The sequence below is a fragment of the Phycodurus eques genome, chromosome 14, assembly GCF_024500275.1.
Source record: "Phycodurus eques isolate BA_2022a chromosome 14, UOR_Pequ_1.1, whole genome shotgun sequence".
Taxonomy (NCBI): Eukaryota; Metazoa; Chordata; class Actinopteri; order Syngnathiformes; family Syngnathidae; genus Phycodurus; species Phycodurus eques.
Window position 1 is genome coordinate 9,009,634 of NC_084538.1, and position 24,157 is coordinate 9,033,790.

At 39.0% G+C, this 24,157-nt stretch overlaps 1 protein-coding gene across 3 annotated transcripts in view; it reads left to right on the plus strand.

Moving 5' to 3' along the window:
• The window catches only part of stac (SH3 and cysteine rich domain), a 32,153-nt gene continuing 7,996 nt past the window's right edge, over positions 1-24,157 (plus strand). Inside the window, exons 1-11 of one of the 3 annotated variants that reach the window (XM_061696320.1) lie at positions 1-181; positions 266-384; positions 1,358-1,390; positions 4,639-4,975; positions 11,836-11,969; positions 16,536-16,617; positions 16,699-16,805; positions 19,733-19,814; positions 20,422-20,492; positions 23,146-23,243; positions 23,962-24,081. In XM_061696320.1, the coding sequence (XP_061552304.1) occupies positions 154-181; positions 266-384; positions 1,358-1,390; positions 4,639-4,975; positions 11,836-11,969; positions 16,536-16,617; positions 16,699-16,805; positions 19,733-19,814; positions 20,422-20,492; positions 23,146-23,243; positions 23,962-24,040 (1,170 nt within the window). In that variant the 5' untranslated portion in view covers positions 1-153 and the 3' untranslated portion in view covers positions 24,041-24,081. The remainder of the gene's footprint in view (positions 182-265; positions 385-1,357; positions 1,391-4,638; positions 4,976-11,835; positions 11,970-16,535; positions 16,618-16,698; positions 16,806-19,732; positions 19,815-20,421; positions 20,493-23,145; positions 23,244-23,961; positions 24,082-24,157) is intronic. The other 2 variants (XM_061696318.1, XM_061696319.1) reach the window with 2 other exon arrangements.

Sequence of the window (24,157 nt, forward strand, 5' to 3'; positions counted from 1 at the left end):
TTTACGCACCAACCACAGAGGGAGAAGCTTGACACTCTCTCCAGCAACACAAGACTGATTTTCCCCTTTACTTTCACTTTGGACTTGTTAACGACACCTTCTCGTGTGTTCCTACCTGATTAGAACCTCCTCGCAGGAGCAGTGAGGTTCTGGATGACTCGTGCGACCTTCTCGGGTCATGGTGACCATCGAGGCATGAACACGATGTAAACGTTGTGAGGAGAAGAAGAGAAGGAAACACATTCTACTTTTTTTTTATATTTAGAAACTGAAATCATGATCCCGCCTGCCAACTCGGTCCAGGATGAGAGTAGTGGGGGGAAAGAGGACGAGCAGAACGAGACTCCCAAATCCCCCAGCAACATTTCCAACCAGGAGACCAAGGTAAGGACTCTTAGTCCTCTCAATTTTCTTAAAAGTCTTGGAAAGATGTGGAAAAGTGCTTGGATGTTGGATAAAGTGCTCTATTTACACGCTAAAAGATCTAACTCATCTACTGTTAAGAATCAAAAACTATTTTACATTTTCTTTATCTTTTGCTATGTCAACATAGCAAGACGTGTATTTGCCTTTATGTTTTTCTCACTTATAGGATAACAATCTCTTTTAATCTGATGAAGCAAACTATTTTTCATTACACTGTGTGTGTGTGTGCGCACATGTGCATAAATGCTTAATTTGGTGGAAAACTACTTCAAAATTAATCTTAAAAGTGCCTGAAGTTGAGTTTGGAAAGTGCATGAATCCAGTGAGCTTCATTTGTGTTCATTTGTACATCTGCACACTATATAGTACTAGAAAATTGCTACTTTGAATGACATAATGGTTTGTCATGGTGTTGTGATGCCATTAAAAAAACTATTTGCTATTGTAGGGGTAAAATATTAAGAGCACCTGTCAGTTTGATGTAGTGCGACTACAACTACAACCACAATAATGAATACATTGTTTCATGAATATCTCTGACCGTATAAATCAAAACTAAGCATTGTTATTGTAAAGTGTCATAAGTGTACCTAATATTGCAACACAAAGCACAGTTTCCCAAACTAAAAATTGTATTCCATGCAAAAAAAAAAAAAAGTCCCAGGACCGAAAACAGGCCTCATCTCCAAGTTTGGGAAGCACTGTGCTATAGCAGTACACAGTTGTGGAATAACTTTGCAGTGTAATCTTCCTTCACAAGGACTTACTTTAGTGGTCATTTTGGTGGTGGCTGTAAATCATCTAAATATACCCGTCCTATAAATGAAGCTAGATAGAAGACCACAGGCGAAAGGCTAAATATTTCTACAAAGTTCCCTGTAGAGAAATGAAGTGAATAAAACTGTATTTTTTTTTTCATCCCTCTTGTAAGAATACTGTGAGGCCCGAACACCCCAAACGGAAGGTGAGATCCATGGTTGTATATGTTGTAACACATTCTTAACCCTCCTGTGATATTACAGATAAAAATGACCTGTAAAATCGAAAAAAATAAAAATAAAGTACAAAGATTTTAGACTAAAATTTTGGCTGGCCTTATTGTTTCTCTAGTTAATTAATTTGTAATTTGCATTTTTAAAACAAAATTATTAAACATGCAGGAGGGTTAGTGCATCGCAACAAACACCCAGTGCAATGCATCCAGTAATAAAGGCTTTTGTAGATGACTCTGAACATAAAGGCTCATTTAATGTAATTTTATTGTATTTCATTTATTAGACATCATCCATCCATCCTTAAGCTCCCATGCTTTATACACAAAGCTGCAAGTTAAGTGTCATCAAACAAAGCATGTGCTCCTCTTAAAACCCTCCTATTATCTCTGGGGTCAATTTGACCCCTTTCAATGTTCAACGCCTCTGAATATGTGATTGACTTTAAATTGTTTTTCTCTGATTCATATTTCATTACTTTTTTTTTCATAGGGACAACTGGGGAAATATAAAATTATAGTGAAAATATATGTTCACTTTTCAATGTCCTGTACACATCTCAGGTGGGTTGTTTGGGTTCAATTTGACCCCAGGATGTATAAAACATATAAACATAAAGATTTTACACACGTTTGTTCGGGATATTTTGGATGATATTGCGGTCACTGTAATATGCATTTTTAAAAATGGATTCAACAAACAGCATAAAGTACCTGATATATGAACAATTTCAATTACAGTACAGTATATTTTATTTACAGGAGGTTTAAAATGTGGCCAATTTTTTGCTTCGACTTGCGACCTGGAACTTGAGATACGAGCGCTGTATAATAGCAGTAAATTCAATTCCACTCAACTCACTTCCCAGTTCCCAATAATATACTATTGACATGCAAAATGTCTTGCATCAATAGTCGCTGTTTTACAACCTTTTTCAGCAATGGATATTTGAACACAAATGGTGGAACAACACATGTAGACAGATAATATAACAATACGCAGAGGCATATATTCTTTATCCTCCATGAAAAATGAGTAACATTACAGAAAATTACTGAGTACTAATAGTAGAAGAGGTTTACTATTCTTCATTTGTGTCTGCATATAAGAGATCCCAGAGATATCATATGAAATAAGGAGGATAGACTGTTGGGAAAAAAATTATAATATTTCATGAACAAATGTTAGAATTTATCTGGTAAATGTAAGTCTGTGCTTACGATAGTGTTTAGAGCAGAGAAGGCCTCGCTGGCCCTGATCGTGTACCACTGGGATGTGAGTGTGCCATATTGATTAGTCGCGCACACAGGAATTATTGATCCTCCCCACACCAAAGCTCAAATGATAAGCACTTGAGGCTGGGCACTATCTCTGACAATATTACCAACCAAAATGTGTCATTCATATGAAAATATGAGCAAGTATCTTCACTAGCAAGATGAAAACAAATTCTTCTCGGTATTGTGCGGCCTAATTAGGGCACGAAGGCTCATTAGGAGTTCTGCTCCACTCTTCAATTATGTCAAAACAGAATCAATTCCCCCACATAAGAGCCTTTCAGTCTCATTAGAGTAGCGCAGGGATTCTTTATGAAGCAACTGAAAGGAGGAGATGAAATGAGGGGTTGTCAGCATGGGAGATAATGAGATTGATAGAGCCGCCATGGCAGGAAGCAGGTGGCTCAACCATGTGCCGAACGGTACGGATGTGATGCCACGACTGCCCCACCTAGAAATCACATCAGCGTCCAGGTGGGGAAGACCATTTAAGTTGCGGAGACATTTTTCTTCTCGTTAGCTTGGTGTATGGTTAGAAATGGTGGCACAACTGGACATGAAAGAGACATACTATACTTTTCATTTCCCAATTTAAAACAGTTCCCAGGTGTCCTAACAACGTGTATGTGATCAGAGGCACCAAAAGTATTCACACTCTGTACTAAGTAGTGGAAAGCAACGAAGTACAAATACTTTGTTTCTGTACCTAAGGTGATTTTATTTTTAAGGTACCTACCTGTACATTACTGGAGTACTACTTTTCACATTCACTCCGTACATTTCAACAGATATCTTTAGTTTCTGCTCCGTACATGTCAAAATAGGCTCTTTATTATTATTATTTTTCAACCTCTGCAGATGACGACTCGACTTAAAAAAAATTTAAATAGAAAGAGGTAAAGTCTTGATTGACTGAGATCCTGGGGACTTATAAGGCAGAAAATAACAGGAACAGCAGCGACATGGAGGAATATGAGCCAGGGAGCAGTGACGAAAATGATGCAACAGATTCGAAGAGGCAAGATATTCCCCATCAATAGCCTTATTTAAATTTTTTTTTAGATGTTGTCACCTCCAAGAATGATTCATGGTGAATGCGTTGTGTCTTGTGCCAGGCTAAGAACGTTTCTGATACTCAAAAATTGTCCTTCTAATCTGAAAAAATATTTCAGTTATTATTGGCTATTATAGCATTTTTTTGTTTGTCAATTTACAATGTTAGCAATGTTACGGTTCAGCATACAATGTTTTATGTTAGCATAAAAGCCTTAGCCAATGCAAGCTAACGCTTGGTTTAAAAAACAAAACAAAACGGTTATTGTCTATAATTTACAGTAAAAACATTTTTTAAATACTTTTGTAGTCAAGTACATTTTAAAATCTGCACTTTTTAACTTTTTGACTTAAGGAAAGGTCTTTCAATCAGTACTTTTACTTTTATCAAAGTATGTTTTTACACACATATCTAATTCTACTGAGGTACAGAGTGTCGGTACTTTTGCTGCCTCTGCTTTCAGTGTTGATTAATGTTGTTGGTTTGAATCATAAAAACTTAAAAACTACCAGCTTCTTGCATTCAAAAATAAACAGATTAGGTTTTTCGGTTGTTAACATTAGCTAATTTAGCTTTTTTTTGTTTTGTTTTTTTGTTACTCAGTTCACGTTAGCAAAGCTACAGGAACACATTTTGATGGCATAAAAGTTGACCCTGCAAAGTGAATTCAGAGATTTGTTTCTAAATGCATTATACGTGTTTGAAGATACTTGCTGAAAACCTGCCTGAGCCTGAGAACTAAAGAGTACTGAATTGCGGTGCTATAGCGTTAAACAGTTTTTCACCATTTCAGTTTTCCTGATTTAAAAAAAAAAAAAATTGTTTAACTCTGAATTGTTCAACTTCCATTGTAATTGCTTATTCAACCATTTCATTCTCTTCCTTCCAGCTCCAAAAGCTCAAGCGTTCCTTGTCCTTCAAGACCAAGAGCGTCCGCAGCAAGAGCGCCGACAACTTCTTCCGGAGTAGCGGCGACAACAAGATGGAGCTCCTCTCCGACGTGAGCGGCAGCACGGGCCACCTGTACAACATTGGCATGGCGCCGCCGCACGTCACCACCGGCCCGCCTATCCCGCCCGTGCCCCCTGCCATTCCCTGCGCTCCACCGCCCACGTCACGCTCGCAGGCGCGCAACCCCCTGCAGGTGGACTCGGCCGGGCACTGCTTCATGGAACACATCTTCAAGAAGCCCACCTTCTGCGACGTTTGCAACCACATGATCGTAGGTATGGGGTTAACACATGTACCTTTGATACAGTGTATAACAGTAGCCTGATGCAAAAAAAAGTGTCAATTTACTATCCCCTCAAAATAACAACACATAGCCATTAATGACAAAATTGTTTGACATTTTCCATTATTTCCTTTGGCGACAAAAAGCGTCCAAAATTGAAACCAACGTCACTTATCTTCAGATGGGCAACATTAAACACCCACCTGCTCCTTGCCTCACACTCCGTCATTAGAAAGAAGAATTAAGAAAAAAAAACCATTAAGAAATGTCTGCATAAATGTGATGTGCCAGCCATAATAAATATGCAAGGATTACATTTCAGCCTAGACACCTCTTTCATAAAAAATAAATAAATGAAAAAACGATGTCTAAACAATGTGCTTTAAAAAGCCATTTAAAAACAACATTAATCAAGTTGTTTTTTAAACAGTTCTAGTTTATGTTGTTTAAAGGCTGTGGTGGAAAGACAATTTGATTTGGCACTGTGTAAAAATGAATTACATTCGGTGGCATATAATAAAAATACCTGCACATCGACTGACGATGTGTTATGGATTGCAGCGACTTGCTAATTAAATAAACACCTATGTGGGCGAGGGACGTGTTTGTGTGTCTGACTGAGTGTGAAATGTAATTTATGGGAGGGCACTTGGAATAATAGTATTTTAACAGTTTTAAACCAGTGAAGTGGTAATAAATGCAGTGAATTAGTCATTTCCCCCCCCCCAATTGTTATGAAGCCTGTAATAGATTAAATATGCACACTTTCAGAAAAAATGTTTAATGGGTACAATGCCTTGTCAATGGGGATGTACATCCAATTTTTTTTTAATACTTTTTTTTTCAAAGCAAAAACAAGCAAAAATGCTGTTAGGGTACTTAATTAGTCTGCAGAGGCGAGAGTGTAAGCAGAAGAGGAAGCGGAGGAGGTACATTTTCACAGGAAGTATGAAGGCATGAAGTAATACCGCTGGATTAATGGATCAATGCGTAGCTATTCTAAGAACAAAAACAAAAAAACAAACAAACGTCTGCTGGCGTGAAAGGTACAAATAAATAAAAGTGTCAAATTGATGAGACGGGAAGATTCCGGAGTGTGAAATATGAGGGCCCGTTAGGGACATAATTCAGGATTACTCACACACACACACACACACACACACACACACACACACACACACACACACACACACACACACACACACACACACACACACACGACTGAAATGCTCTTATAGACACAACTGAAGTTTTATTTTCTGCTTATACACACTACTGAAACTCTCTGGCCAATTAAATTTCAAAAACTGACATTTTTCTTTGCTCACATGCACTACTAAAGTGCTCTCACACACACGTTACTGAAATGCTCTCTTGCACACGACGGAAACACTCATAAACACGAGTAAAATGTTTTTGTGCAGACTATTAAAATGTTTGCATGCACACTACCAAAAAGCTCTCACATACACCAATGAAATGCTCTCATACCGACACGCTCTAATACACACTACCGAATCACTTTCAAACACACTACAGACATGCTCTCATGCACACTACTGAAACACTTTCATACAGACTACTGCAATGCTCTCACAAGAACCACTGAAATACTCTCATCCCTACTACTGACATACTCCCATACACACTACTGTAAAGCTGTCATACACTACTAAAATGCTCTAACACACACAGCTGACACGCTTTTATAAACATAACCAAAATGCTCTCATGGCCACAATATAAATGCTTTCACCTGCAACACTGAAATGCTTTTATAGACTACTAACACGCTGGCATACACACTACTGAAATGCATATTTCAGTATATGAGGACATTTTCAGTTTTTCATATAAGCGTATTTTAGTATATGATTGGATTTCAGTTGTGTGTTTGAGAGGGTCTAACCTGTGTGATTTCATTTGTTTGTAGAAGATTATTTCAGTTGAAATGGAAGGGCTTCCATTTTTTAAAACGAAAACAGGCACTTCCTTCCAACACCTCGTCAACTATAGGAGATCACTTTACTAATGTCTGCTCAATAGTCTTCGAGTAGCTTAAGTGAAGAAGCAGCATTAATTTACAATATACTGGTGGTACACACACACACGCACACGCACGCACACACACACACACACACACACACACACACACCAACCAAGGTCCCCCCTCTCCAGCACGCCCACCATTCCCCAACTGTCAGTTTGTGATCCGCTAAGCTGCTAGCATGGAGGCGTACTTTTCTCCTCTTCACATTGAAGTGAGTCAGACCAAACGAGCTGATCGGCAGCGTGACAAGGACACAAGTGTACTGTAACTAACTGTCTTGTATTAAGTACCTGAACGCGATATTTGAGTTAAAGTGCAAGTATACACACACAAAATAACTTTGTTAGAAGTAAGCAAAGCAAAGCAAATGTATTTATACAGTGCATTTCATACACAAGGTAACTCAATGTGCTTTACATGATTAACAGCTTTTTTTGTTTTGTTTAAAAAAAAAAACAGCTTCTAAACATTTAAAACAAAGAGAAAAATAAAAGTAAAATTAAAACAGTGTAGAGTGCAAGAAAGATCATTTAAAGGTGGAAATGCTCTAAAAAGCATGAGAAAAAAGAAGCGTTTTTAACCTGGACTTAAAAACATTGTCACTTTGGGCTGACGTCACTTCTGTTGGCAACTTATTTCATTTGTGTGCAGCATAATAGCTAAATGCTGCTTCACTATGTTTGCTTTGGACTCTGTGCTCCACTATTTGACCTGATTCTGTAGATCTCAGCGCCCTATTGGGTTTATATAACTTTAAAATCTATTCTAAAGCTGACTGAATGTCAGAGTAGAGACTTTAGAATTGGAGTAATATGCTCTGACCTCTTTGTTCTGGTCAGAACCCGAGCTGCAGCATTCTGAATGAGCTGCCACTGTTTAATGCTCTTTTGGGGGAGTTCAGTCAGAAGACCATTACAATAGTCAAGTCTACTTGAGATAAAAGCACGGATGACCTTCTCCTGGTCTGCTTGGCACATGCAAGCCTTCACTTTGGATATGTTTTTCAGATGGTAGAAGGCAGTTTTAGTAATTGATTTGACTTTTGAAAGTCAGTAGACCAAGGATTCAGACTTGGTCTTTGGTTTTTAAAGAGAGTGACTCCAGGTATTTACTAACAGCAATCCTGTTTTCTTTATTGCCAAAAACAATTATCTCAGTTTTACTGTTGTTTAATTGAAGAAAATTTTGGCTCATCCAGTTATTTATATGTTTTAGACAGTGACACAACTAACAATAACAACAATAACTGTGTGTCATCTGCATAGCTATGATAGTCTAAAAAAGAAAAGGTCTGAAGAATTAAGTAAAAGTCATCTTGTGGAATATTACTTGAGTTAAAGTATCAAAACATCTGACATTTGCTGAACTTAAGTCCATCCATCCATTTTCTGAACCGCTTATCCTCACTAGGGTCGCGGGCGTGCTGACACCTATCCCAGCTGACTCTGGGCAAGAGGCTGGGTACATCCTGAACTGATCGCCAGCCAATCGCAGTGCACAACAAACAACCATTTGCACTCACATTCACACGTACGGACAATTTAAGAGTTTTCATTTAACCTACCATGCATGTTTTGGGATGTAGGAGGAAACTGGAGTACCCGGAGAAAACCCACGCAAGCATGGCGAGAGCATGCAAACTCCACACAGGCGAGGCCGGATTTGAACCCCAGTCCTGAGAACTGTGAGGCAGACGTGCTGAGGCAGACGTGCTAACCAGTTGTCCACTGTGCCGCGCTGTACTTAAGTATCAAAAGTAATTTTCTGATACTGAATGTACTTACCGTATTTTCACGACCATAAGGCGCACTTAAAAGTCTTAAATTTTCTCCAAAATGGACGGAGCGCCTTATAATGCGGCGCGACTTATGTGTGCACCGAGTTCCAAAATATGTAAATGTTGTTGTGTGACTTTAATGATGATGATGATGATTATAAAACAATACCTCATGACTGCATTTTTTTGTAGTAAAGATTGATGATGTTACGACCTCAGTTTAACTAATCTTGGACGACCTGATTCAGACTGCCCTAAAAAAATTATCTGGGTTCTGTTAGTGATGCTGACGTGCTGTTGTCATGGCAATCCACGGCCACCGGGTGAGGATTTAAACCGAGATCATGTTTCTGACGGTTTTCTGTCTCACTGTAGCCACAGAAGCGGAGGGTCAAGTTCACGGTGGCGGCTCGCATTGTAGTCAGCACGTGTAGAAAAAGCAGAGATTGACAGATTTGTTTTCACGCCTTGTTGCTTCAAGTACACGTCTACTTATGTTTGCTGTCCTGTTCCGGGATCAGGTGTATCGCTTGATTTACTTCAATTTTACCTCAGATACTACAGTATATAAAAAGTACTCACACCCTGTACTTAAGTACAAAGTACAGATATGTGTTTAAAAAAATAACTGGTAAAAGTAGAAGTACTGATTGAAACTCCTTAGGTAAAAGTAAAAAAGGGCAGATTTTAAAATGTAGATAACTACAAAAGTAATTTTGTATTTTTTTTACTGTTAATTATAGACAATACCTGTTTATTTTTTTTTAACAAAGCGCTAGCTAACATTGGCTCAGAGTTTTATACTAGCAAAACGTTTTTCCGTACATTGCTAACATGCTAATTTAGGTAACGATAACAGTTGAAAATATACCTGTGTGTGTTTTTTCAGATTAGATGGAGAATTGCCAGAAACCTGTGTTTCTTAGGCTGGCACAAGACCCAACGCATTAATCATGAATAATTTTTGGAACCGACAACATCAAATAGTTTTCTTTAAATTCATGGATGGGCATTATCTTGCTTCTCTGAATCTCATGCGGTCGTTGTTGTTGCTTTTTGGTTCATGTTCCTCGATGTTGCTGCTTTTCTTGTTCCCCCCCCCCCCCCCTGCCTTATAAGACCCAAAGATCTCAATCACTCAAGATCTCAACTGCGTTTTTTTACGCCATGTTGTCATTTGTTGAGGTTGAAAAAAGTAACGAGCCTATTTAGATAAGATGATGAGTAGAAAGTACAGATATCTATGTTCACATGTAAGGGGTTCAATTTAAACATAAAAGAAAAATAAATTCCCAAGTAAAGATAAATGAAAAATTCACTTCAGTTAAAATCTACTTCAATCAAGTATTTGTACTCCGTCACTTTGCATGACTGCCTGAATGGAAAATGATTGGTTACCTCTGATGTAAAAGGACAACAGTGACCAATAGCGCGTTTGCACGTTCGCATTTTCACATGAATAGCGCGTGGGCGGGGCCAGAGAAAGTGCACATCACTGCCCAATCAATACGCAACTGCAGAACAGAACTATGAAACAAACTGACCTTCTTTATATAGAAGCAAGCAACCACCATGGACTTGGCGCATGGTGGGTTCTCTTGGTTTAGTAAACCATATTTCCATATAAAAAGAGCATAATATCTCAAATTTACTTTTCAAATATATTATTCTCTGAAGTGCCTGCCCCCCATCGACTGAGCTGCGGTCCTGTGTGTTTAAAATATGTGTTGAGAAGTTTTCCGAGCGTGTGGGAAAGGTACAACTATTAAAAGAAAAAAAACGTTTTTTTTTTTTTTACAGCTGCTATGAACAGGACTGTTTAAAGAGGATGTTTAGTATGCTGTAGTTTTTGATGTTTGGGATATGTATTTTGACAAACGAGTTTTTCATTTGTGGGAAAATGTTAATGTTAATGTGATCCAATAGAAAGGTTTTTTGGTCTTACAAAACTAGAATGGAACGAAAAAAATGGGCAGACTAAGGCCAAATAGACCTAATTTGCATGAAGTGGCGAGATGGTGAAGGCACTTAATTGGTTAATTCATCTCGCCAGAAATGCACAACATGTATGTGTCATGTTTGGTGGGATCTGCCACATTTCGAACGCTCCGCGTGTCATTTTTGGCAGGTTTGCTTTCAGCCGAGAAAAGCTGCCGAAGATGCAGTTTGAGCATGTGAAGACGACGATAACGTGAACGTGGTGGTGCGCGATTCCATTTCCCCTGCCTTTTCAGTAATTACATTTTCCATAAATGAGCAATGAAAACATGTTTTATTATGCTGTGCTTTTACCACGTACATCCCTTTGCCACCAGAACGGTCAATCAAATCCATCTTCCCACTACTGAGCTCGCTTAGTTTAAGCGAAGACTCACAAGATCGATCAAAAATTGCCCATACTTTGTTTTAATAAGCGATATTTCGACAAACCTTAGATGTTAAACTTAATGTTTTGAGATGACGATAATAATCTACTGATTTTCCTGAACAGAGTCTGATTGATGCATGCACAATAAATTAAAGCTTTTAAACTATGAAATCTGTTGCTTGATGCTATCAATGATAAATGCAATGCTTTGATGACATAGTTTTTCCTTCCTACACATAATTGCAAGTTCATAGGAACAGACAATTTTTCATGGAAATATCTCATCAATGACGTGATGATGGAGCTGTCAAAAGATGGCAACAAAGCACTTTTTTTCTATTAGACAAGGCGCTGACGCAATGAAGCTCCTCTCCTAACTTAAACAATGGTCCTTGTAACCAAGATGCCACAACATTGTACCAAAGCAATATTCTTTTATTAGATATGGGTTTGGCCTGAGCAAAAAAACAGCAAATAGGTGAAATTTTCAGCACTTACAGAATATAGTTCCTCAGCAAAAATCTGTGTATAGGTGAATTTGTGAATGCTGAACTGCAAATATGTAAGCGCTTCATTCTATGTCCATGTACAACATACTGTACCTTGTACAGCCATATGTGAAAACATATTTGAAACCTTTGTGTGCGTGTGTATCAGGTACCACAGCCAAGCACGTGGTGTTCCTGGCGGGCAACACGGCCAAGCACGGCCTGCGCTGCAAAGCCTGCAAGATGAGCCTCCACCACAAGTGCGAGAACGGCGTTGGACAGCAGCGCTGCATGGGCAAACTGGTGAGACCACCGCTCTCCTTCGTGAAATGTGCATCACCACGATCACGTTGGCATCTGTCAGCAGGAACATAATTGGTGATGGGATCAGCAGGAATATAATTGGTGATGGCATCACTGTAGCAATTAGAGATGCGTGTTTTGACTACATTTCCTTAACTATGAGGATATTATTTGTTATTTTTACTGATCACTGATGTATTGGTGATATATTTGCCTGGCTTCAGTGCAGGCAGCATGGGTTCAGTTCGTACTCAGTGGTGATGTGAATGTGAGAGTGAATGTTTGTCTGTCTCTATATGTAACCTGTAACTGAATGATGACCAAACCAGGTCGTAGTTCGCTTTATGCCCAAAGTCAGCTGGGATAGGCTCCAGCTCACCAGTAACCCTGAAAAGGAGAAATGGTTTAGAATATGGATGGATAGGAAAAAAAATATCATTTTGGATTTGAATGTTCTGAGCTCCTGTTTCCATGCCAGTTTTGCATAATTAGTGGAGTAGTAGTGATTATTGTCAATCAATTGTATTGTAATTGTATTGTATTGTCGATCAATTCCGCACAATTGCCATAATTCTTAACACATACTTAAACTATTATTGCATTAGATGATTAATACAGACACATTAAGTATTGGATGATTCCCCAGCAGAATGCGCTTATTCAGAAATCACACTCTACTCTATGTGTGAGTGTGCCGGTACATCTGTGACTCCCAACCGTCCGTCCTCGTCATCCTCCGTTTCTTCCTCCTGCTCCTCATCATCGTTATATCATCCCTCTGCCAGTCAATCTGCTAGCTAATTGTCACAAAGCATGCCACCAACACAAAACCTCTGTCCCTCGCCGCCCGACCATGACCCCGACGTGACCGCCAGCCTATTTACGTCACAGGATCGATGCAATTGGTCCCTGACAGGGCTTCATTACACTCATGTGAACAGAACAGATGTTGTTGGCCTCATCCATCAGAGTTACTATTTATAATGAAAATTATAGCTTTTATAAAGCGAACGCAACATGACCATAAGTAAAGATACAACCCATGTGCAGTATGTAAGATGAGACTTTGGAATGTTCTCGGAGCATTGACAAAAAACTTTAGACTAATACACTAGAACCTCATTTTTGTGCATAAGCCTACACAGGAAATACTACAGTGAGAGATGCTACTAAGCCATATAGCACCGCTACTACATTAGGTACATAGTACAATTCAATACAAGAGGTAATCATTTTACAATATTTACTATTGCAGTAGTTCTAACACTGTCCCTCTCATATGAATTGGGTTACCACAATGTTAGAAACAGCTCTAAATATGATACACCACTGCACTAAACAAGTGGTTCATAAACTTTGTACACCTTGTACCACCTAAAAAAACACTTAGCTCTCCAAGTTCCATCATCATGTCAAACATTAAGAAACATTAGCGTAGTAAGCCTAAATATTCATCAAACACAAGACAAAGATTTTATTCCTAAAAAGGATATTTAATATTACTGTAAGCCACTACAACATTATTCACAAGTTGAACATTAACACTGCATTTTCATTCATTCATTCATTCATCTTCCGTTCCGCTTATCCTCACTAGGGTCATGGGCGTGCTGGAGCTTATCCCAGCAATCTTCGGGCGAGAGGCGGGGTACACCCTGAACTGGTCGCCAGCCAATCGCAGGGCTAGGAAGAAACAATTTACTTGAATAATTATTCAATAAAATGTATTGCACATAAATGTTAAATAAAAATTATACCTAAATAAATGTTTTCAAACCAACATCTTAAAGGTTAAATACAAATGTATTCTACTAAAAATTTTTACTGAACTGTACTTTCACATAGCATTAGAGAGCGCCATTACTGGTACTAGTACCACATGTTGAGAATCACTGCACTACACAATACAAAAAAAAAACAAAAAAAAAACAATGCTACTATTCTCCAAATGGCATGGAACGATAACTTGAGGTAATATTCAGACTTCTTCAGATGGTTAATTTTGGCCTTTTTATTAGCTCTAAGAAATAATCATCCAAATTGTAAAATTAAATAACAAAATCAGGAAATATTTTCAGGTGTGTATGGTGAATCTATATGTGTATGGTGATTTTCACTTTTTGAATTGAACTATTGAAACAAATTGAGATTTCCACAATATTCTAATACTGTTTTTTTGTGGTGTACCTGGTCACATACACTAGCATGACTGTAACAATTGGAGGATGCCTGGTGGGATAAATTGTGGTCGTTTCGAATCATGCATATTTTGTTATTTGAAAGGAAAAAAATGTGATGCTTGTAATACTAGCTCATCCAGCGTCTTTCTGCTGAAGGCACAACGAGGGGAAGGGGAAAGATGATGTGATCGTCTCTCAGGAGTGGAAAATGAAGTTGAGAGGTCAAAGCGTACAAAGTTTCCCCAGTGGGATTCAGCTCTAAATTCGTAATAAACTTGGGACGCTTCTGCGGGCATGCTTGTTTCCCTTCGGCCTGAGAACCCTCTTCGAGCAAGAGGACATCTGTTGCATCACTGCGCTCATCGGACACAACATTAGGAACACCTGCACAGGCTAATGAAAATACAATACGAGATCGGTATCAACAAACGTGTTTTTTGCAAGATAAGAAAGTTTGGGTATTATAATAAAAAAAGTATTGTTGTGGTTTGACATTTGACTAAAATTCCTTGATGGAATTTGAAAAAATTAATCCCTAACTCTAACCCTACTAAATCCAACACCTATTTACACTTCTAAACCTAACCCCACTCCTAACCCTAATCTTTCTAACCATAACCCGAACCCTAAGCCCCCCGTTCTTTCTCTTTGTTCACTCTTCCACCATTCACATCATCAAATGTTAAAAAGATTTGACAAAGCTCATGTAGTATCATAAATCTCAACAAAGCTTTTTAGACAGTTGACAATGCTATACAAAGACTGACAGATGTTAGATTAGACTCCTGTTCATGTAACTAGTTACGTAATTATCCATCCCAGTGAGAACAATGCATAACCCTTGGTAAATCTCCATCTGCTTTCCTCCTATTAACCTTGAGTGTTCCTCAAGGCTCAATGCTGGGTACATTCCCGTTCACTATTTACATAAATAACATTACATCCTCCATTATAGACTCTAACACTCATGTTTACACATAAGAAGAAGAAGAACCTTTTATTGTCATGAACATGCATGCATGCATGCATGCACAAGAAATTTGTTCTCTGCATGTAACCCATCAAATGTTTGCGCTGTTCTTATTCTTATGCCCTCTTGACATCATTGAAAATGAGCGCTTGACTTCAATGATTCTTTGAGATTTTAATAAACGTTTTGGTAAAAAAAAAAAAAAAAAACCTCCACATTTAAGCCCAACTCTGAGGCCTAACCATATTTAATGTGTATTTGGAAAAATTCCCTTTATGGATTATGGGAAAAATTCATCCCTATCCCTAAAAAAAACCCCATTAAGCCTATTGCTAACCGCTAACCCCAAAGTTTACCCTACTTAACCTAAACCCAATTAGTCGATTAATTGTTATTTTCAAAATATCGAATGGGAATGTTTCTGTCGAATGTTCTCAACTCCTGTTTCTTCCCATTCACAAACTGGTTGAGACTGAAGCAACAGCACCTCTGCTGGATGCAGCTAAGTAGTGCGCTCCATTTTACCGTAAGACATTTTCAAGACATGATAAATTCCACACAGTGTTCCCCATTCTTAACAATCAGCTGTGCAATGTTTTGCAGTGGTGTCCTACTGTATTGCATCATGCATTTTTCTCTCAAAAACACAACAACCATATGGTAATGTAGTGATACACATATACTGCTGACAAATCTCAACGGTGTAACTAAGGAAGTATACATACACTTGATATTTCCTGTGGTCCCAGCCACCATAAAACATCTTGGGTCAGATATCAGGCAGGTAAATAATAGAATAGGACCTTGGTACAGACCAACTCTGGGTCCTGGTGTCCCTATTTGAGGTCACACAACTTTAGTCTACCACTTTTTCTTCCCCTCAGCTGAAAGCATCTGTAGATTTAGATTGATGATTTATGATGGTCATGCATGATTTCAGGCTGTAATCGTTCTCATTCTTTTAAGTCGCATTTAATGTCAATTTCCGCAGAGGTGAAATTCTGAGTGCTCATTCTCACCGCTTCTCCATTAGCTTGCTCAGCAACTGAGACCATTTCAATTACTACATTTGCACCAAGGTCTTGGTCTGCTGCTATTCCCATCAGGGCTTGTTATTGTCTATTTTGGTTCAGTGTGATGTTGAACTTTCAGACAATATCGATACGTTCACTCTGCGATTGGTTGGCGCCCTGTCCAGGGTGTACGCCACCTCTCGCCCAAAGTCAGCAGGGATAGGCTCCAGTTACCCACTACCCATAGAGAGTTCAAGCACTATAGATGGTTTTAAAATTTGGGTGCTTAATTACTTTAATTCTTTTAGTGCAATGTAACCCCAAAAATCTGAACTCACTGCATTGTGATATTATCCTTATACTCACTGTCATATTAACAATGTGTTATTGTGGCTCTTCCCAGCCAAAAGGCTTCCGGCGGTACTACAGCTCGCCGTTACTGATCCAGGAACAGTACGGCTGCATCAAAGAAGTCATGCCCATCGGTGAGTGACCAAACTTTTCCTGATACATTATTAGAGCTATTGACCTGGCTTTTTAGATATCCTTCTTATGTTCCACTACAGCTTGTGGCAATAAAGTGGACCCCGTCTATGAGGCCCTCAGGTTTGGGACGTCATTGGCTCAAAAGGCCAAGCGGGCCAGTGGCTCGGAATCTCCACAGAGGAACTCGGTAAGGCCAGACGAAGTTGATTATTAATCTCTCTAGATTTGCTGTGTCCAGAAGTTAGTTTGTTGTTGTTACTAGTTGTTAACCAGGATTAAATTGAGGATCAAATATAGATAAACCGCTAAAGTTGAAGTACCCCTGAGATGATGCAATTTAACCAAATTTTGGGAAAAACAGTGCCTCTAAATTCGCACAAAAGAGAGTGCCAAACTGCCTTCCTATATTGCAACACTCGAGATATTAGCATATCATACCGGACCTCAGTTCAGCGAGGGTCAAAGGATGAACTCTGAGTGTGATTTAGCGTTTTTTTGTGACACGTATTCCAAAAGATAAACTAGATCTGACAAGAGAAGTCAACAAGCACTTCTCAGTGTTTTGTTGTTTTTATATTTTACAGTGGTTAACTTCTTTTTACACATGTCGGACAAGTAAGAAGACTAAAAAATGAGCATGAAGCTTTGCTTGGTTATTATAAATAACATTTTTATTTATTTATTTTTTTAAAGTAAATATAACCAGTGGTTACTGATGGTGTAGTGGTTCACTTGCCTGACTACTGTGCAGGCTGCAGAGTTTCAGTTCCCACTCAGTGAAAGTGAGTGTGATTGAGTGATTGATTGGTTGCCCTAAGTTAGATCGGCTAGGTTCCAGCTCCCCACAATCCTGTACAGTTGACCAGGAATGGATCATGTAGTGTGGTGCCTATTGTTCAAAATTAGATATTTCACTATTCCGCGAGAACTGTGACATTAACTATCAACTGTACTTTGTATTGACCTAATTTATGAATGTCAAATGCAAGCATGAGGACACATCTCCGGTGTGGTGCTTTAATCTAAAAAATCTAAAGACTCATAAAGTCATGCTTGCCACAACGTAATTATAAAGTGAGCTGTCATTAAACATCCCATTTGTCCTTCTCCTCCTCACCCAAAACTATGTCATCGGGCCCCATGCATCCGACTGTTGGTCCACCTCAGACACTTTGTTTATTTGGTGCCGCTGCGTCTGACATGCTGATGTTGATGCTGATGGAGCAAATAGATACCACCTCTGCGGAGCCATAAACACTACCAATAAAGGAATTCTGGTCCAAGCAGTCATGTAGGGAGCTGTTGTGAAAACGCTCATGTTACAGCCCTGAAGATGAATTGGACTGATTATAAACGTTGCACTCTTGGGCCACCTCTGCATCTTTGAATGGAACAGTGGTGTTTTTATACAGGGGAGAAAATACAGGGGCACTAATATCTTCGGTATGCTTAATACTAGGTGCTAAAAACGGTGTTCACTCACTCTAACAGATTGTGCTTGCTGTTGGCAACAGGCGTAAAAGTGGTTGAGACAGAAATATTTAAAAATTGTTTTTTTGCTTAAGATAGCTCTGATGGTATTCACCATAGAACATTTTGGGAGAACACCACAAGTGAAAAATGAAGACTGATGTAATGCAAATTGTGTTAGTGAAAGAGACAAACAAACATTACAGAGTTACAGAAAATAAATTGATGGCTCTAATAATTTTGGGAAAACCAGCAACTGCATAAAAACCACATTTTGTTTGCTTTAACTTGTCCCAAGTGCGTGGCAATTGGATGTGTTTGCCCATTCTGCCCAACATTGCCTTTAAAACTTGGAACAACACACCTCGAAAGTTGCTCTGCGGGAGGCCAGCACCAACTGTCACAAACGCGCTGAAATGACCCAGATGCACGGAAATGACCCAGACGCACGGAAATGACCCAGACGCACGGAAATGCAGATTTGAAAGGAGTTTTGTTATCGGTGCTATGGCATGACTCCTTCTCTGTATTATATATAAAACGCATCGGATAGAGAACTATAGATACTGTCTAATCAAAAGAATTACTTAGATTCATTTTCCTGTTCCTGTCACACATCTGAACGATATCTTCTCATCAGGCAAAATCCATAGTGGTCAATCATAACTGCGCCATAGGATAATGAAAAAAATTTCAAATGCTTGTTACGCCCACTTGGCTGTTTCAGTGACAAACTAAGCTGTTAGGAGGCTGGGCAGGAACAGGAACAGGAATACAGAGTCAGCAGGAACAGCAAATCGGACACTGGGGAAATTACTCCAAAAACAACACTGTTGTGATTGACGAGTACACACTCATTTCGTAAATGAATCACTGCTTTGTATTTTATAAAACAGCACATCATCCAGTGGGGCAGTGTTCTTAATGTTGAGGCTCCACAGGTGCGCATGACAAAGTCTGTCTTTCTTTGCTCCATGTGTGCAGTCTGGATTTGTTCTTCAATATAATGACATGAAAAAGACATTCAGTCTATGTTTAAGCTGTTTGTGGAGCTGTGTGCGCGCGCATGTGTTATGGAAATAGTATACGCATGCTTGGAAACACTGTCTGTTTACACTCCTCGGACGGAACATTAGGTACACGTGCACAATGCAATGAACACCAAAATAAGTTTGCAGTGGCGTTGAATGGCAGGGCATACAGAAGTTGGCAAAAGTACATACATGCTGTACTTACTGTAAGTAAAAGTACAGATACTTTTAAAAAATGACTGGTAAAAGCAGCATTTTGACAAGCTAAGGAGTAGAAAGTAAGCCTATCTGATTTCAAATGTAGGGTGTAAAATTAAATGTAAAAATGACTTTTTAGTCATTAGAAAAATAAATTAAAAGTTGGGAACATGTACTTGAAAAATCTACTTACAGGTATGACCAGTTCCAAGTAGCATTCAGCGATACCTTTCAGGTTTCTGCCATAAAGCAATTATTTATTTATTTTTTTTATTGGGGGGGAAGCCCACTAGAACATTTGAACTTTATGATGCCATATGATGCAGTGCAGTTACGCTACTGCAAACAACAGCCACAATAATAAACACGGTTGATTTCATTGAATTGTTGAATTCATACCAGTTTTTCTTTGCAGACCAACGACTTGGATAATGTTCCAGAGGAAGCGGTGGCTCACAGCAGCAGACAGGCACTGTCAAGAAAACACAGCGATGATGGTGAGTAGCCGTGTAGTGACAGTGGAAAAACTTCCCAACACTGAGTCCTGTCAGGATTCTGTGATCCATCAAATGCGGGTTTCCCCCTTTTTTTCCGCTGAGGTGGACACATTTTGCGAATGAAAACAAAAATTATTGGGACCTGAGTACTGGTGCCTACCTTTTTTTGTTTTTGTTTTGTTATTTTAGTGACATAATAATGGGTAGTGAAGGGTAACGTGCTGACCCAATCAGAGGCATTCATTAGTGCAGGAAAACAGGTGTTGAAGGACTTAACATTTTTTGTAGCCGACGCTAAGGTGGTGATAGTCGAGTCGACTTCTTTACATTGTATTTAATTATGTCATTGCTGTATTTTTTTATTTTTTATAAAGTACAATATTATAGTGCTATTTTTCTTATTAAAAACACATTACAAACCTTATTTTTTTAATTTTTTTTTTTTTGGGAGGCTGGAATGGATTATTGGCATTTCCATTCATTTTGATAGGGAAAGATGATTTGAGTAGTCCTGAATTAATTTATTTTCTTTTGTGTTTGGATTTAGTGGAGTGAGCTATCATTTTTACCCATTTATGTTATTTATTGTGATTTTATTTTCACTCAGTTTTCACGGTTCTTGAGAACGGGGCTGAGCACTACCACCATCAGCCAGACAGAACACCCCACAATTCTGAGGTGAGAAATGTCTGGGCGCACATTAAAATCTATGGGTTTGATCTAAAACTGATGAGTATAAAAATGCAGCATCACACAGCTCATCATGTCTTGAATGCCCTCCGCCATGACTGCTTCAGTTCCCAGGAAATGAAGGGAAAAGTTCTTTTTCCTGCGGTAACAAATCAAATTGGAGCTGACACAAGCACGGCAGGCCTGCACTGACAGAGCCAAGCCTTGACCTCACTGTTTGGATCTGTAGGGCTTCTGCTACTTTATTCTCTGCAGTAGATAGAATTCAAGTCAGGCAGCAAAAAAAAAAAAAAAAAAAAATCTTTGAATGTCTTATCAACTCCTGAGGGGTAATGATGAAGTCTTATCGGGAGCTTTAAAAGCATGCCCGTCTTTATCTTTTTCTGCCTAATGGAATGTGCGGAGGAGCTTTCAGTGTTTTGAGTGCATTGTTTTGCTTACTTTTTTAGTTTGGCATGTTTATCTCTGTTGTCAGCGGAAAATAGACCACAGATACTAGAGCAAACATAAACGTGAACAAATAACCATACAAGGCAAACACACAATTTGTCCATTCGCTACTCAAAGGGGTAGAGACTTGAATGCATCGTGCTGCCTTCAGTGGGGCGAGCACAGCTGGAAGCGTGTTGTTAGCGCGTTCTCCGACAGGTCCATTAGCTAAGGCACACACAGATGGAGGCGCTGCTGGAAAATGGCAGCGACCGCTGATTGTCAATTCAACGGTATGATTTTACTCAAACAATCAGCAAAAAAAAAAAAAAAAAGTCAGAACTTTGACAAAACTGCGGAAAATTGTGTTTTTAACAGTATTTCAAATCACAACATGGGCCAAAAATGTTCCTCTGTCTTCATTTTTGATGGAGTTCTTTTCCTTCTCCAAATACAGGGGTACATTGACTTGACTTGACTTTTTAAAGTGAAAAATCAACCAAGGCGAGTAGAGCTGGGCTAAGTTTGGACTGTGCTATCTCTTGCACTGTACAAACCTGAACAGCATCAAGGCTGCCAAGTAGCTCTTCGTCAGCTCAAATAAACTTTCGCCATTTGATGTTTTTTTTATTATTATTTTTATTTCTGACCCAAGAGACCACACAGTCAGTTTGCCTTGCGCTTGCTTCTAACTCATCGATCAGCCAGTCCTTATGAATGACACATGGCTTCATTACTACCTTGCGCCTCAAGGAAAGGCATCTTGAAGAATTACCAGCTGCGTGTTTTCTGTAGTTCACTGTCATTTTTGTTTTTTTTTTCACAAAAAGCACCATTTCCTTTCAAGGAATGTGATATGTACCAGGCAGGCTCCACACTCAAGGTGTCTGTGATAGATCTGACAACAGTAAAAAAAACACACAGGTGCTAATTGGGCCGACACTTCTCTGACAACTTCCTGTGCACCTCTCACCCATCCCATTTTAACTTCCTAGATCCTGCTTCCCACACTTGTGTTGACGGTGGATTCAAAGGAACAGATTGCGGCTCAACTTTCGCAGCTCCGCGGTTTATCAGCATAACGTAAACATAAGGCTGTGTGCCAAGGTCGTGAATGCCAAGGCTATACTTAGACTTATTGTGAGTTTGTTCATGGAGGCTCCAAATATATTACCTTGGATTTTTCTTCTATCAAGAGTAATTGACAATTTCATTTTAATTTTATTTAAATGTTGCTAGTAGAAGTTTTGTATAATTTATGCACAGACAATCATTCACACACACATATTCACATCTAAGATTGCATTGGGAATCAATGAATTTGATTACATTTAATTTAAATTTCCTGCAACAATAAAAAAGTGTTATAAAATAACTTACAAAAATAGAAAAACTAAACTAATGTGAGGATTTTTGCTGTTCGTCAGCTCGCGTTAGCAAATGCCTTTACAGATGGGCGTTCATAGCCCTTGTTTTGTCACTTTATATTCGAGGACAGAAGTGCATATTTTGCAAGTGACCTTGCTACCCGTCTCTCTTTTTTGGTAAAATATTTTCACATGTTTGGCGCACTGCCGCTAGTTTGCTGCGCCGACCGCCCAACTCCTGATTTCAGTGCAGCACCCATGTTATTAATGCCAAAACACGTGATTGACAATTAATCTACTTCAAGCTATAATCGTCACTTTGCAGTGGTCTAACAAGGTTCACCCCTAGGGGAGCTTTGAAAATTACACTTTCATTAACCCTTAACTCTCAAAAAGAAAGTACCACCATAAATGATTGGAAGAATGCCATACTGTATGTACTGCACATAAACGCACATAATTTCCACTTGTCCTGATATTTGCACAGCAAACAAAACATCTTTGTACAATGAAAAATCCACCGTAGCCCCATGGAATTCAATCATTAAAATGTTTTAAAAGGATTAGAAAAGCCACATCTCTTTAAAATCTTATTTGAATTGAATTTGCTAGAAGATGAAAATGTATGTGACCTAAATTTAACGGGAAACATCTAATTCACTGCTTGGTTTTTCTTAAAACGTAATCAGGTGAGGTTGATCAAGTGTGCTATGCTTGCTACATTCACTTTAAGCCGGTTCAGTGTAAGCAGGGGTTGTGTTGTAGTTGTGTTCAGGTGCTGTGTTGTATTCTCCTCTGAAAGCAGACTCATGTGTTGTTGTTGCTGTGTGTCTGTGTGTGTCTAGCTGGAAGACAGCCAGCTTCACGAAGATGCAGTCCAGCTCAACACCTACGTGGCCTTGTACAGTTTTACTGCTCAGGAGAGCCATGATCTGGACATGAGGTATGTTTGCACACACATGCACGCATGCACGCACGCACTCACGCATAACTTTATTTATAGAGCACTTTCATTAAACAAAGTCCTGTACATAATAACAAATCTAACATACAACACTAAACACAATAATAAAAATAAAATATTCCATTTGAATAAAAATGTACCTCTTTAAAAACATAAAACCAGTCGTGACATCGTCCCTTGCAGCGCCTCTTTTGTGTCTTCAGACCAAACTGTCACAGTCCTTATGTTGGTCCCTGCTGTTTCACCAACATGTTGGTGGTCTCAAGGTGTATCAAGTGGTCAGTCTTCCCAGAGGAGGGAGAGAAGAAGAGTCCTTCCCATTTATAGATATCCTATTTAATATGGTTATACAGTATACGTTCCCATTGGCATAGGAGGTCCAGAGTTTTAGTGCAGAGCACATGCACACAAGCAGATATGGGCAATGTTTTTTTAGAGCCACAAATATATCCACGGTTTTCGTGTTTTTCATATCCACGAATATATCCGTGATTTAGACGTTTTTTTAAAAAATGTTTTGTGTGCATTCATCATGACTTATCATTTGTGAATATTCAATTCTCCTTGGGAATTGTTGAAAGTGCGTTTGTGGATCACCGGGCACACACATTTATTTTTGAGACAAACGTAACGCAGTTTTCAAGATGTTCACACTCACACAAGTTTATCAACTTGTGTATTCCCATTTGTGGGAAAGCCTGTTCCTCCATCCAAGTCATTTTTATGTGGAATCCAACATCTATGGGACGACCCTGCTGAAATCCACGGTAAACTGACCATGGCTGAACAAGGTGGACAACCGGCAGCCCCGTCATAAGTAAGTAAAATAAAAATAAATCGGCTTCCTCATCTGTCAGCAAGTGACAGACCCCCGACCCCATCATGTGCTCGTT